The sequence below is a fragment of the Medicago truncatula genome, chromosome 7 (genome assembly GCF_003473485.1).
Source record: "Medicago truncatula cultivar Jemalong A17 chromosome 7, MtrunA17r5.0-ANR, whole genome shotgun sequence".
Classification (NCBI taxonomy): domain Eukaryota; kingdom Viridiplantae; phylum Streptophyta; class Magnoliopsida; order Fabales; family Fabaceae; genus Medicago; species Medicago truncatula.
In genome coordinates this window covers 25540121-25554850 of record NC_053048.1, presented here as the reverse complement: position 1 = coordinate 25554850, position 14730 = coordinate 25540121, and the positions used below count along the sequence as shown (strand labels likewise).

At 32.5% G+C, this 14730-nt stretch overlaps 1 protein-coding gene across 1 annotated transcript; it reads right to left on the bottom strand.

The window, feature by feature from the left end:
- Positions 1-3189: 3189 nt before the first annotated feature.
- On the bottom strand, positions 3190-8402 carry LOC25498406 (nuclear transport factor 2). Its single transcript, XM_024771468.2, has 10 exons — positions 8259-8402; positions 7814-7873; positions 7409-7546; positions 6606-6882; positions 6239-6510; positions 5839-6016; positions 5594-5715; positions 5443-5502; positions 4854-4917; positions 3190-3996 (listed from the first exon to the last, which is right to left on the bottom strand). The coding sequence occupies exons 2-10, from the start codon at positions 7853-7855 to the stop codon at positions 3605-3607; spliced, it is 1545 nt and encodes a 514-aa protein (XP_024627236.1). The 5' UTR covers positions 7856-7873; positions 8259-8402; the 3' UTR covers positions 3190-3604.
- Positions 8403-14730: the final 6328 nt, after the last annotated feature.

The following is a 14730-nucleotide window of genomic DNA, read 5'->3' as shown; positions in this document are numbered from 1 at the left end:
TTAACCTGATCTTAAATGTACAAATTTCTATCATCAACTTTCTAGACCCTAATGATATGATCAAAACAAATTTACACCAATCAACTTTTTGCACAGCTCAATGATATACGAAAGAATAAATAAAATATGAAAACTGTTACAGCTTTAGGATTACTCACAAAAACTAAAATAATTGAAATGCATCAATTATTTTCAACTCCTGTACCAGAAGCTAAAATAACAATTGTGTCAAAACCTTACCATCAGTTAAAATTCAGTCATCATGACCTCTACTATACTCCACATAACAAAAGATGATTTTTCTACAGCCATGCAACATAACAAATTTTGGTACATAATCCAATAACAATTGGAAAAAAAAATAAAAAACCCTTAAAATGCATAATCATGAAAAAAGGAAGAAAACCATCTATGATGAAGCAAAAACTAAAACGGTGTCGAAAAATGAAGCCCATAAGCCATAAAAATCAGTCAACTCAAGTCATGCATGGTCTCAGAACCATGAAAAAAGATAGAAAATGACCTTTTTTTTTTTTTTTTATGGTGGCCGGGGTTTGAACTCCAGACCTTGCATATTTTATGCATTGTCCTACCAACTAAGCTAAGCTCACGAGGACGAAGAAAATGACCTCTTATGAAGAAGAAAGTGAAACAGTGTTCCCGACTGAACTTAGATACCGTTTGGTCAAGGTTTTTTACAGTCTAAAAGTTACTTCAAAACAAAGTAAAAATAAAAGCCTTTAAGAAAGAAACTAAAATTATTTGCTTTTTTTGTTTTGTTAGTTTTAAAGCTATTTAAGTTTAATGTTGTTTGGCAAAATATTGTACAAACTTTGAATTTATTATTTTTTATATGGTGTCTGGGGTTCGAACTCCGGACTTGGCATGTATTTATGCATTGTTCCTATCAACTGAGTTAAACTCATGAGGACAAAACTTTGAATTTATTATTAATTAACATAATAAATAAATAAAATGTTTAGAATAATTTATGAAGGCTAAAAATGTTAAAAAAATAAAAGATATTTTTTTTACAAATACGATATTTACTCAATAACGTTTATTTTGTGTAACATGAATACAAATTAATATCATCATATAAATAACTTGTTAAATATTTGAATAGGAGAAACAATTTAAGGAGTCTGGAATAATAATATAAATAATATCAAAATATTTGATTTTTTCTATTTCAATTATACTCTATAACAAATTTCGTTATAAGAATACCATATTTTTGTGTCTTTCAAAAAGATAAGAATTTATATTATATGATATTATATTTGTTACATTGTTGGTGTCATGGAAACAGATATGTTTAATTTTTTTGAACATGAAAATGATATGCATAGTTTGTTACGATATAAAGGTGCAATATATATATATATATATATATATATATATACCTTTTTAGGCATCTATACCTTTTTTGAAGAAAAGACATCTACAATTTTACTTTTAATTAAAATTTAAATTTTATAAAAATAATCATATGCATTATGCAACGCTAAAAAAAATTATACACATTAGCGTAACAAAAAAACAGACACACATAAAGAATTACTCTAAACGCTAATGTGTATGTGCGTATATATTTGCGAGGTTGAAGAAAGAAAATTCAAATATTTGATATCATTAACTGACAGCGTGAATAAAAATATTTGTGAAGTTGTGATGATTAAACGATATTGAAATTATAAGTGATAAAAAGATAATAAAATTCCTTTGAAAAAAAGGTAATAAAATTAAATGGAACCTCCTTAAAAAAAATTAAATTGAACGCTTCAAATTAAATAGAAGAAAAAAATACATTGAAGTATAATATTAAAAAATAAAAAAAAAGGTTCCCAACGTGAATTGAAGAGATGCTTGTGAAATAAATTGTCGAGAAGTAGTTTTTTGAAGAAGCAGTCAACAACTTTTGGTCAAAGTTCATTGCATTCGATTTTATGCATTAAAAAAGGTACATTTTTTAGAAAGTACTTAATTGATATTGTATTTGACCTAACTTCTCTTTAAAAATATAGGGAAGTTGAAAAAAAAAACCGGGTCAAACGGTATCTTAATTTCTCACAACGGCAGTGTAGAAACAACTGAATTTGGGAGAAAAAAATTGGAAAATAGTTAAAAATAAAAAAAATTGAAAAATAGTTAAAAAAAAATCGGTGAGGTAGCACCTAACCAAACAACACTAAAAAAAATTATATGCATCAGCGTAACAGAAAAACAGACAGACGGACATAAAATATTACTCTAAACGTTAATGTGTGTGTATATATTCGCGAGGTTGAAGAAAGGAAATAAAAATATTTGGTATCATTAAATGACAGCGTGAATAAAAATATTTGTGAGGTTGTGATGATTAAACAATATTGAAATTAAAATAATTAATATTGTGTTTGACCCAACTTCTCCTTAAAAATTTAGAGAAGTTGGAAAAAAGTCGGGTCAAGCGATACCTTAATCTCCCACAACGGTAATGTAGAAGCCACTGAATTTGGGAGAAAAAATTGGAAAATAGTTAAAACTAAAAAATAAAAAAATCGGTGACCCAACCAAGCAACACCAAAAAACAATTATATGCATTATCGTAACAAAAAAATAGACAAACAGACATATAATATTACTCGAAACATTAATGTGTGTGTATACTCGCGAGGTTGAAGAAAGGAAATAAAAATATTTGATATCATTAAATGACAACGTGAATAAATATATCTGTAAGGTTGTGATAATTAAACAATATTGAAATGAAAATAATTGATATTGTGTTTGACCTAACTTCTCCTTAAAAATGTAGAGAATTTGGAAAAAAACCGGGTCAAACGATACCTTAATCTCCCACAACGGCAATGTAGAAGCAACTGAATTTGGGAGAAAAAATTGAAAAATAGTTAAAAACATAAAAATTGAAAAATAGTTAAAAGTTATTAAAAATTAGAAAATAATTTAAAAAATTGTTGAGGGGCAAAATGGGAAATTTGGCATAAAAAAGATGAGGTGGCACCAAACCAAACCCACCAATTAGAAAATTACTTAAATGCCCATTCCAGGGACAAAATGGGAATTTCATATGGCATCAATTTTAATAGAGTATATATATATATAGATATAAAGGTATTGAAAACAGCAATGTGAAAGCAATTAAAAATTAATTCGTTCATGGGCTACACCGTGCCAGGTCAACCATTTGAGAAACACTACCACTGTATCCTCTGCTTTAAGAACTAACAGGGAAGTTTCATTCAGATTTAACAGTCATTAACTAGAGTTTTACAGAATCATTCCCTCAAAGTCATGGTGGTAGCAAACATATCAAGTCAAACTACCAAATACTAGCATGTACCAAAAAATGATACCCCAAATATATATTTTCATAAAACTGGGGAAAAACAAAAACTACCGCTAGATTCATTAGGTAATGAATAGAAATTGAAAACTACTTTTTTTCCCAAGACCTCCAATATCAGCAAAATGACCAAAAAAGGGAATCTTGTAAAATCAATTTTTCTAAAAAAGGTTTGCTATGTAATTCTTTCCAATTTCTTCAGTTACTGCAAATTGTACTTAACTAATCAGTCTAACTCTTTGATGTATAGCTTCCTCAAGCAGAGGCAGGAACACGAAGGGCAGTGGTAGATTTGGGTGCTGAATTAACAGAAGACCCACCAGTACGATTCATGCGGCCACCATTGGTTCCCATGTGATCGTTTCTCTGATATCCATCGCCTCCACGACTAGAAAACCCTCCCCGATTGCCATTCCTATAACCATATCCATATTCCCCTCTTCCGTTATAGTCTGAACGACCATTGAAGTCTCCACGACTGTTATAGTCTCCACGGCTGTTATAGTCTCCACGGCCATTGTATTCTCCACGACCATTGTAGTCTGCACGGCCAAAACTTCGGCTATTTCCATAGTTTCCATGCCCTCTTGCTCCCTCATCCCTGAAACTGAGCGGCCTTCCATAGTTTCCAGGCCCCCTGCCATAACCTGAACAGAAAATGCAAACAGCTGACATCTACATGCAATATAATCAACGCAATGCTAAGTAGAACCCTAGTGGTATGTCCAAAGTTTGGCAATGGAGGACCTCTGAAATAATTCCTTTCTGGGAAGTAAATTCAAAGCAAAAAATTTAAAAACAAAAATAACAAGTCCTTAGTAGAGCTGAAATGTTGAAAATAAGATTAGTATAATAATTGCTGAAAAATTTATTACAAGACCAAGCAACCAATGAACCCCACATAATATAACATAATAAAAAGCTATCACAACAAAGTTGGAAAACAGAAAATTGTAATAAAAAATATCATGTAGTAATATGCTTTTTTGTAGCTAGGTTCTGGGCAATATGCAACAGACAAACAAATAACCATTTTGTATCCTTTTTAAAACCCGCAATAGTGTACAAGGATTTAAAACACTCAATAGTGTATAAGGATTTGAAAAATTAAGAATTAGAAATAATATAAACCATCAAAAAGTGACCAAATCAATACCTTTGAGACTTCAAATCTACACTAGTCATTGAAAAAAAGGAAAACAAACACTTAACATAACACAACCAAGCTTGAAAAACATTTTATTAAAGTTATTAACTCCATAATGTCTTTGGAGGCTACCCTGTAATTATGAGAAATGGTGGACAGCAATTATTGAAGGGAATGCTTCAACTGATAGTCAAATAGAGTCCAATGTGAGAGAATTCTCTTTACAGATTATGGCATGCAAACAAGGAATAAGCTATCCATACACGAACCCCATAAATTTCATAGTTATCATGTGCAGAAACAGGAATTTGGAACCTTGATGTGAAATTAACCAGTACTAAATAAAAAAGCACTTGCCTCGATTAGTTGACCTCTTTTCCTCTATCACAACTTGACGGTCATTGATCAGAATTGGTGAAGCCTGAAATGCAGATAAAAGTATCGACTACCACATAAAGATACAAATTAAAGAATAAAATATAAAGAGCAGTTGTATACCAATACAAATCAGAAGATTGCACACAAAACAGTTCCAAAAACCAAATAAAAAAGCAACAAAGTGTAAAAATGGCAAAATAAAAAAAGAATTTAACCCTCTAGGGCCTTAAAGACAACATAATCCAGTGGTAATGAACAAAACTTCTAAAATCAGCCAGGACACATGGAAATTAAGGGACAAACACAATGAGAACTTAGTGGAGCCAAAACTTTCTATTTCATCTGCACCACACAAACACTACATGCAAATGAATAGAAAGGATAGCCACAGCTCAGAAGCATAAGAAAAGTACAACAATCATAGTAACAAGCACTGAAGTACAACTCAATTTGTAGAACAAGACGGCAAAGGAGCAACATGTGCCTGTGGATTTGTAGAAAGAAGAAACTAACGAAAATCATGATTGAATATGGAATTTCTGAAGATAAGTTAAATCCAATAAAATACCTCGATTGCACTTAGCGCAGCACTTTCCTCTTCAAACTCCACAAAGCCAAAGTGAAATCCCTGATAAACCCATTAATATGCCAAAAAGTTACTAGCTAGCAGCAAACATTTAAAAAAAACAAAAAAAACAGGGAATCACCAAGTGAAATACCTTTGCTGTCCGAACTTGAACACCGCCACTCTTGATAGGGCCAAACTTCTTGAACATATTCTCAACAAGGGCATGCGTAGCATTTCCAGGCAGCCCTTTCAAATAAATTGAATAGCCCTCAGCTGTCAAAAGGCAACCAATTGAACACATCAATAAATAACACTATGATAAACGCAGGGAAATTTGAACTATTCAAGTAATAGTCTCATACATATACATATATATACATATATGATTCACCAGACCTTCAGTTTCTTGATTGTTTCCACCTTCATTAGTACTTATACTAGAACCATTTGTTTCTGGCACACTGGATGGTGAAGGTGCAGCAGCACTCTGCTGTTCTTGAATCTTAATAGAAGTTCTCACAGAAGCAGCTGTCATTACGGAGGACGGAGCAGCAGCCCCTTTCATTACCTTAAGCTACAACAGATCCACCAGTTACAGAGGAATATAATTAGTATTCTTCTAAAAATTATTACTCTTCTAGATAAAATGAATCAAAGTATCATTCTGTTTAATTTTCAGCATTTTCACCAGTGTAATAAAGTCAAGAATATAACAAGTAACATTTACAATGGAAACTCGGTAAGAGTCTAGAAAGAGCAAGAAAGGAAGAGGGAATTTTATAGAACAGACTCTTACAATGGAAGCATATGATTTCTTCGGCACTTCTTCAATTTGGGATGCCAATTCAGCTACCTTCTGTGAATCATCAGGAACATGATCAAAACCAGCTGCTTTCTGTGAATCATTAGGAATTTCAACAAGAACCTCAGGAACAGGAGCTTCCTCTTCTTCAACAGACACTTGCCCATTTTCTGGATTGTAGACTTCTAGTTCACCCCTATCACCATTCTCAGCAGCCACAGATATTTGCTCTGGAACTTGTGTCTCCAGCACAAGAGGATCCAACACTGAAAGAAGGTTGAGGAAATAAGCAACTTAAGTTAACAGGCAAATGTATGAAACAAATACCCTTAATAAAACCACGCCTTAAGCATCATGTTACCATTCTCAGGAGAGGCAGGAGATCTGATTGCATGATCAGGTTCCTTGATTTCATTTTCATCAACATATCTGAAAATATCATTCAAAACAAAGTAGCCTTTCTCTTGAGGAGCAAGGAAGAAACATTGAGTAAATTTCTGCTTAACGTTATCCTTTCCTATCATAAATCCAGTGACCAAGACAATGACTCCCCCGCCAAAAGACTCTTGTGCATCCACAGATAGGATCTCCGCGCTAAGTTCACTATAACCCATTGACAGTATCTTCTTGTCAATTTCCTGCTTGGTGAAATGAAATAGGATACATTAAGATATAAAATTTAGAGAGATATATTAAGATTAAGTTCATTGTTTTCAAGTTCAACCACTTCTAACACTCAATCCATATTTATTAGAATCTAAGTTAACAAATGGGCATTTAGAGGATCATACAATGGAAATTAATTAAAAAGGCATCAGCAAGTAATTACGTGGGGTCTGGAGTTACAGCATCTTTTCAATACATATCCAGAGCAATGTTGGAGGTTTGAAATAAACAAGAAATAACACCAATGCATAAGAATATGGGTGTAGAGTAAGAGCCAAGTGTATTACAACATGGTTACATCAATGTCAAACAAGAAATTGTACAAACCAATCGGAGATATGAATATTGAATACATATATATATATGAAAATGCACACAAGAAACAAGGGGTACACATGAGGTATGAGAGGACAACCAATACATAGACAGCTATAAAGGTCAATATATATATATATATATATATATATATGTAGAGAGAGAGAGAGAGAGAGAACTCACAGCCATTGTGGTTGTGATACCGATGATACCATTTGGTTCAGGACGACCAAGCTTACTGACATCTTGGTAAAACCTATGCACATGCTCAGGGCTTTCATGCAACATGTAGTAGTACTGTTCAACAAAGGCATGACCAACCTAAACCAGTAACATTAAAAAACAGTCAGCTATGTTATCATTAACAGAAATCAAATCATGCATCATCCCAATGTTGTCAAATAGAGATTATAGCATCACTATGGCACTATTGTTCCGCTAAACACTATTTTGTACAAAGTTTTTCAAATAACGCCTAATGCGGCACTATAGCACTGCACCGTAGCAGAACTTAAACAAACCGCTATTTTCCATAACCCGTGATTCACAACATTGTATGAAAAACAATAAGAACATAGATATACATACAACATCAGGTGCCGGAGGAACTTGATTCTCTGAAGTTGCCATTGCAATCCTTTCAATCAACTGCAAAATCAAACCACCAACTTCACATCATCAATACTCTAAAAAAAACCTAAAAATCAAAACTATAACCTAGTAACAAGAGTAAAACTTCATTATTCCCAAAATCAAAAAATACCCTTTTTAATAAAAACGAAAAAAAAGGTATATTTAACTGTTCTACGTCTATATACATTATTGATCTAACAAATACCATAGTAACACTAAAATTTCACATTACATAAAGAAAAACCCTAACTTCAACAAAATCGGTAAAATCAAGAATAAGAACTAACAAACATTGATTTGAGTAAGAAAGTAAAGTAAAAGTTTTGTTTTTTTACTAAAAACGGAAATGGGAACGAAAAACGCGAAGAGAAGATAAAGCGATGGTGAAGAAAAGATTTACCTGAGAAACGAGAGTGGTGAGAAGAGGAATGGAGCGAGAGGGTGTTGTTCTCTCTGAAGAAGGGGTTTGCTAGGGTTTGTGGATCTTGCAGAGAGAGAGAGAGAGAGAAGAAGAAGAGTGCAGAATGTGTGATTTAGAGAGAGAAAGAATATGAATAGAAAAAGAATAGAATTCGAGCGGGTTTTTATATACTGGTCAATACAATAATACTTGTTTATTGGTATTTTACTTTATTTCCACTTTTGCCCTCAAATATATTGGATTAATTAATTCGACTTTTCAACTTCTTTTGGTACTTTTGCCCTTAAAAGTAAAAATGTTTAATACTATTTTTTTCATTAAATTCTTACCATTAATTCAATGATATTAATGTTTAATATGTGTCATTCGGGTACAAGTTGGCATAATCATTTTTTGAGAATTATTGTTGACACATTGCATAAGGCTGAGGCACATGAGTAAAATACGTTTTTGTTCACTCGGCAGTTAATTGCCGAGGAATTTGAAACCGACTGCAGTTAATTGCCGAGGAAAACTTCGGTAGTTAACTGCCGAGGAAAACAATTATGCAGATAGTGGGTTTTGCATAATTCTAATGCATTTCCAAGCCATTTTTCGGCTAGTTTTTACCTGTAATTAAACCAGAGAATTTCCAAAGGCAATATAAATCATACAACATTGAAATTGGGTCATAACCAAGAAAAATACAATATCTTTTACAGTTGTCCATAATTAAATCAAACCGACATTTGGTTCAAATTACACAAACGTTTGAAATTCATCAAAACATTACAAAGTGTCCATAATTAAGTGTCCATAATTAAACAAATCATTACACATCATTAAATTAAATCTCTACTTACATTCAACGCAATTGCATATGGAACGAACATACATATATAATATATTATCTTCCACCATATTTCGAAACATAAATCTGACGTCGCTATCGTCGCGAATAAGCCAAGGCATATAACTTGCCGTTTTCCATGCATATTCTTCTCTATCTTCTCCTAGGTCTATGCATGGCATTTGACCAAACAAGTGACGTGTATATTGATTTCCACCAAGATGCTCAAAATAAGTGTTAAGTTGTGTCTTCAAATCATCAAGAGAGTCCGTCAGCGTTATCATAACCTTAATTGTCTTTTTAAAAGTGAAGTACCTAACACGAACTTCAATTTTTGCAACCTCGAACATGTTTCACTTGACAAAAGTTTTAAGAAAAGAATCATAGATTAGAACAAAATTAAATGAAATGTAATAACGAATAAATCAAATGCGTAAACACTAATAACGAATAAATCAGTATTGCACTAGTTTCACCACATAAAAGTCATATTATCATATATATCAATATAAATTACATAATGTTAATTATATATTGGTCACAAAAAATTGGTGTTACAATTTCGACCCCAAAATATACGTCGGTGTAATTTCTACCAAAAAAAAGGACTAACACCGACAAAAAAATCACTCATTAAAGACCAAGTGATTGGGGAAGATCAAGTGAATTAGAATCTTCCTCATCTTCCGCAATAACTTCAAATTGTTGCTTTGGTTTTTTGGGAGTGTCCAACAAAATAGGCGCCGCTTTGTTTGACTCCTTTTGTGGTTTCGGCAGTTTGTTTCCACTTTCAATAGCCATGAGTTGTCGGAACAACTCATGTTAATCCAAATACTCATCTTCCCAAGTCAACGCATCTTCTTTCTTATGATTGTGCCACTGCGTAGATGATGGAGGAAGTGGACAACAATTCTTCAAATAAATAAGCACGAAATGATTTGGAATTTCCCTAAGGCACAAGATGAGAGTTTTTTGATTACCCGGCGGTGGTGGCCCTCTTAGTGGGAAAAAAGATTATGAGTTTTCAGCTTCAAGATTTGTCAACACGACCACACTCCTTTTGTAATAATTAGCAATAATGTGTCCCATGTCCAGAAAAGTCAACCACTTATCAACAAGATGTGCACAACTTTTTGTATTTGCGGGAGGATGTAAGCCATTTAAAATGTAGTTATAACGATCCTCACCCGCAAATACTTCAACATAATCATCTCCATGATCTTTCAACTCTTGAATAAGATGTGTACGGATCATGAGATGATTTTTTTCGGTCAAGCCCATGAACTCGGCTATAGCCCGGAATCCACAATGTCCATCGCCAATAACATCCACCACTTTTGCAATAAATGAAAACATGAAGCGTGGCATATAATCAATAGGCCTCATAACCGGGATAACCTTAGGCTTTGGATACCGAGTAGGTGGTGGAAATGGGTTAAGCAATGTTTTACCAAGACGAGCACCTTTTTTCCTTTTATATGACGATGTTGTTGGTGATGGTGACGGTTGACTATCCGGATTTTGGGAATCAACAACCTCCCACGAAGAAGGGATCCGACTAGTCGATGTAATTTTTCCTTTAGACCTCGCAATGTCGACTTTTTTCTTGGCTCCCTTGGTTGGTACTTTTCGTGGTGGTTTCAGGAAATGCCAACTGCCGCAAACCCTCTTTGACTTCAAGCTTCATTTGGAAAAGGAGTTTCTTGAGACGTTCTACAATAGCCTTCAACTCAACCTCGACAGAAAAACCAACTTCGTTACTTTCTTTGCCCATATGTAACCTATGCCAATGGTGGTATATCTCATCCAATAAAATTGGCTTCTCTTCAAGGAGCTTATTAGCAATTTCGCCTTATTTGCTTGGCGACGTGCCCACTCAAGCAATTCTTCTCTATCTTTCGACTTAACGTCGTCTGAAAAAAAAACTTAGTCGTGTCAACCTCGTGGGCTTGAAGTGGGAGGACACCGGAGCCAACATATTTTGAAGCTTCAACATGGACGGAAGCTCCATCAATGTTTGGTTTCGCTTCAACCTTAGGCGGTTTGACATCTCTGGAAAATTCGACAAAATTTGGTTTTGTCTCTCGTGTAACATCTTCCGCGTTCTCTACCATTACTATAATTAAACAACACATAAATATGAATTAACAACTAACTAATGCATAAACATCAATGCCATAATGAATTAAAACAAAAAACAAAAGAATTTTTTTTGGAAAAAATGGCAGTAACTGCCATTTTTTCGTTGTGAAAATTTTTCACCAAGTATTCCTCGGTACCTTACTACCACTTTTTCAATAAGAGTAAAGTGAGTGGAAGCCGTGTTTTGAAATACACGACTGTTCCTTATAAAGATTGATATGACAGTAAATATATTGAAGGACTGATATGACAGTATTAATGGAACATTTTACCGCTAAATATTATTTTAATCATTTTACCGATATTGATCCCAAATATTTCTCCTTTTAATTTTTTAGTCCTCCCATCCATATTTATTTTCTTTTGCAAATTCATGTAAGCACCACTCAACTCACTCATACTAAAAGAATGGCAAATATAACATTTTTGTTCTCTATGAGAAAAGTTGAGATAATGGGAGACGCATAATTGCAATACTATATTTGTAGTATTTACAATATAATATGAGTATGACTTGTATCCATCAAGTTTAGACTTAAAAGGAAAATATATTAATTTTAGACTTAAATCCATATGTGGTGACTAAACCTAAAGTCTAGACGGTCTAGCCAAAATACGAGCTAAACTGCTAAAGTATTTGCGTGTGTCAACAAAACTAAGAATATTTATTGTCAAAAAAAAAACTAAGAATATTTGTTATCAACTGGCTTTTCAGTTTAGTTCAATTCTGATGAATAATATTTAATGAGTTGAACCATTTCAATTTCAACCTACTGAACTAGATGGGTCCCGCAAAGTGCATATTTTATTTAAAAGTAATTAATTTCCCTTTATTATTTCTAATGCATGTCAGTCCAAAATGTCATTATATTTTACTAGTAATAAGAATGTTGCATCTGCAGTGCATTTAATTTAAGTTTCTACAATAGGAGGAATTCTTCAAAAAAAAAAAAGTTTCTACAATAGGAGGTTTTTTGCCGGGTTAGTACTAGTATGCAACGGGTTTGTTTAAGTAGTTCTTAAGCAAGTGGTATCTGATTCATCTGGATATTATCCATAAAATAATATGAAAAAAAATATGTTAGGTCGCGTTAACGAATCACGAGTTTTCTGATGGTTATCAATATCCGTTAAGCGGTGATGAAAACTTAATACAATGATACATGGTAACAAAAGAAAACTGAAAAATTAAATTTCGTTGCGTTTTATTTTTTTTTCTCTTCTAAATGTTAATAGACTTCTCATAATTTTTTTTTGAACAATAAAAAATAGAATATAATAGCAACGCAAGAGAATTCTCAAGCACAAGGTGTGCTCAAAGAACGCTCAGAAGTACGGTTACAAGGTCAAAAGAAAAAAGAAAAAATATGGGTTAGCCAATGCCCATACAAACAAAAGGGCTTGACCACCACATATGAAAATTAGGTCGAATAAAAATATTAAACTTCTTCATTAGACTTCTCATAACTGTTTGAATTGTATAATAATTTAGACAGATGACGGTTCAATATTAAACTCTGACAAAACTAACAAATAAAAGGATGGGGGATTGAGAATGTAGGGGAGAAATTTGTGAAACTTAATAAACATATATGTGATCGTTTAAAAAGGTCAAATATCATCTGTGATTTTTTTTGTTAGATGTTCATAACAAATTTCTTTAAGATTTTTTTTTATTGCAAACCGATCATTTAAGTTAGAAAATATCTACATAATGATTTTATTTTCATCAAACTCAATTAAAAAGTGTTTATGTCGACGTTTAATGTTAATTTTTTGACCTACCATCTCAATATTAGACGCTTATAAACCTCTTATATAAAGGATTGTGGGAGATATTTGATCTTAAAAAATTATATGTGATCATTTTCAGACAAAAAAACGTGTATTTGATTTTGGTGGGTCTTTGTCTGGGTTATGGGCGGCAATTAAGTCAATCTATTTATCAAATATAAAAAGTCCTAAATATATGTTCTTATCAAATAAAAAAAATCCTTATCTAAATTCCAATCCTTAAATATATTCTCCCCTGTAAAGTCTTGGCCATAAATGTTTGGTTAGTTGGTATTTTCCACAGTTGAATTTGATAGTAAAATATAACACTACAACAAAATGAGCTCCTAAACGTGTTGCTGGTAGGATAATTTTTGTGAACAAATATCTTCCTTTAGTAGATTTTTTTTCTCATCTTCACATCACTTACTCTCTTCATGTAAAATTACCAGCAACCATACTGACCATTGAGACAACTCATGAAAAACAACTCTTACTCCTAATTCTGATATTCCAAGGGGTTATATATATCTATCTTCTACTATACTATTTAGAAAAATTAATGTCTATTTCTTTTACCATTTTGCCCTTATTAGGGGTATTTTAGTAAATTACAAATTGGAGAGTGTTATGTTATATCTACTATACTATTTATTACAGTTAACTAGTTACAAACCCGTACTTCGCACGGGTTGAATAACGTGTTTTGTAAAAAAATTGTTTTAAAGGAAAAATATTCAAATTAAGGGAGATAGTTGCATTTTTCTAAGAGATTGTTGTTGATAATAAATGTGAGAATTAAGTAAGCATATTACACGAACATTAGAAATGTGCATCTTTTTAAAATATTTACCAAAGCATCAAAAGAGCATATATTATAATCAACATTCGAGACAGTAGTCAGGTCTATTTATTTAGATACACCACTAATTATCTCAAATAGTTAAAATAGACCCGTGTATATATGTTAGCAACATTGAAGAGATCTAAATACAATCTAATTTTACAAAATAAAAAATCAGCCATCCCTTAAAAAATAATTGCTACAAAGACTTCCTTTCTTAGATGAAGATTAATCCCAACTTAGGCTTCAATTTAGCTCGTAAGCTCACTCCAATCTTGATTCTTCAAGCTCTCCCTCTTCTCTCTAACCCTTGTTCTTCTCTTCTCCCACTTTCTCTCTCTATCTCTCTCTAGAAAATATCTTATGAAATGAATGAAGTGATATTTTCCTAAGACAACTCCTTAGGTATGACCCTTAATGAGCTTAACCTAGTTTCTAGTGAGCTTAACCCATTTCTATTCAAACCAAAAATATTTATACACTCCAAACGATATTTAACTAATAACGGTAAAATACCACTAACGGTCACTAAACGGTAAAATCTCAATTTACTCAAGTAACTTAATGAAATAATTATTCTCACTAATCACTAAAAGTAATTCCCACTAAAAATTATAATTTTACCCGTTCTTACAAAATGACCAAAATACCCCTAAGTCTAAAATGACTAAAATACCCTTCCCACACGAAAACCCATGAAAATGCACCCAATGATGAATAATCACACACAAACACATAAAACACATAATAAAAGCAATTAAAATAAATCTAGTTGAAAATCGGGCTGTTACAGTTAAAATTGAACTTAGGTACAGTTTGGCCAAACTTTTTAGCGGTCCAAAAGTTACTTCAAAATAAAATTA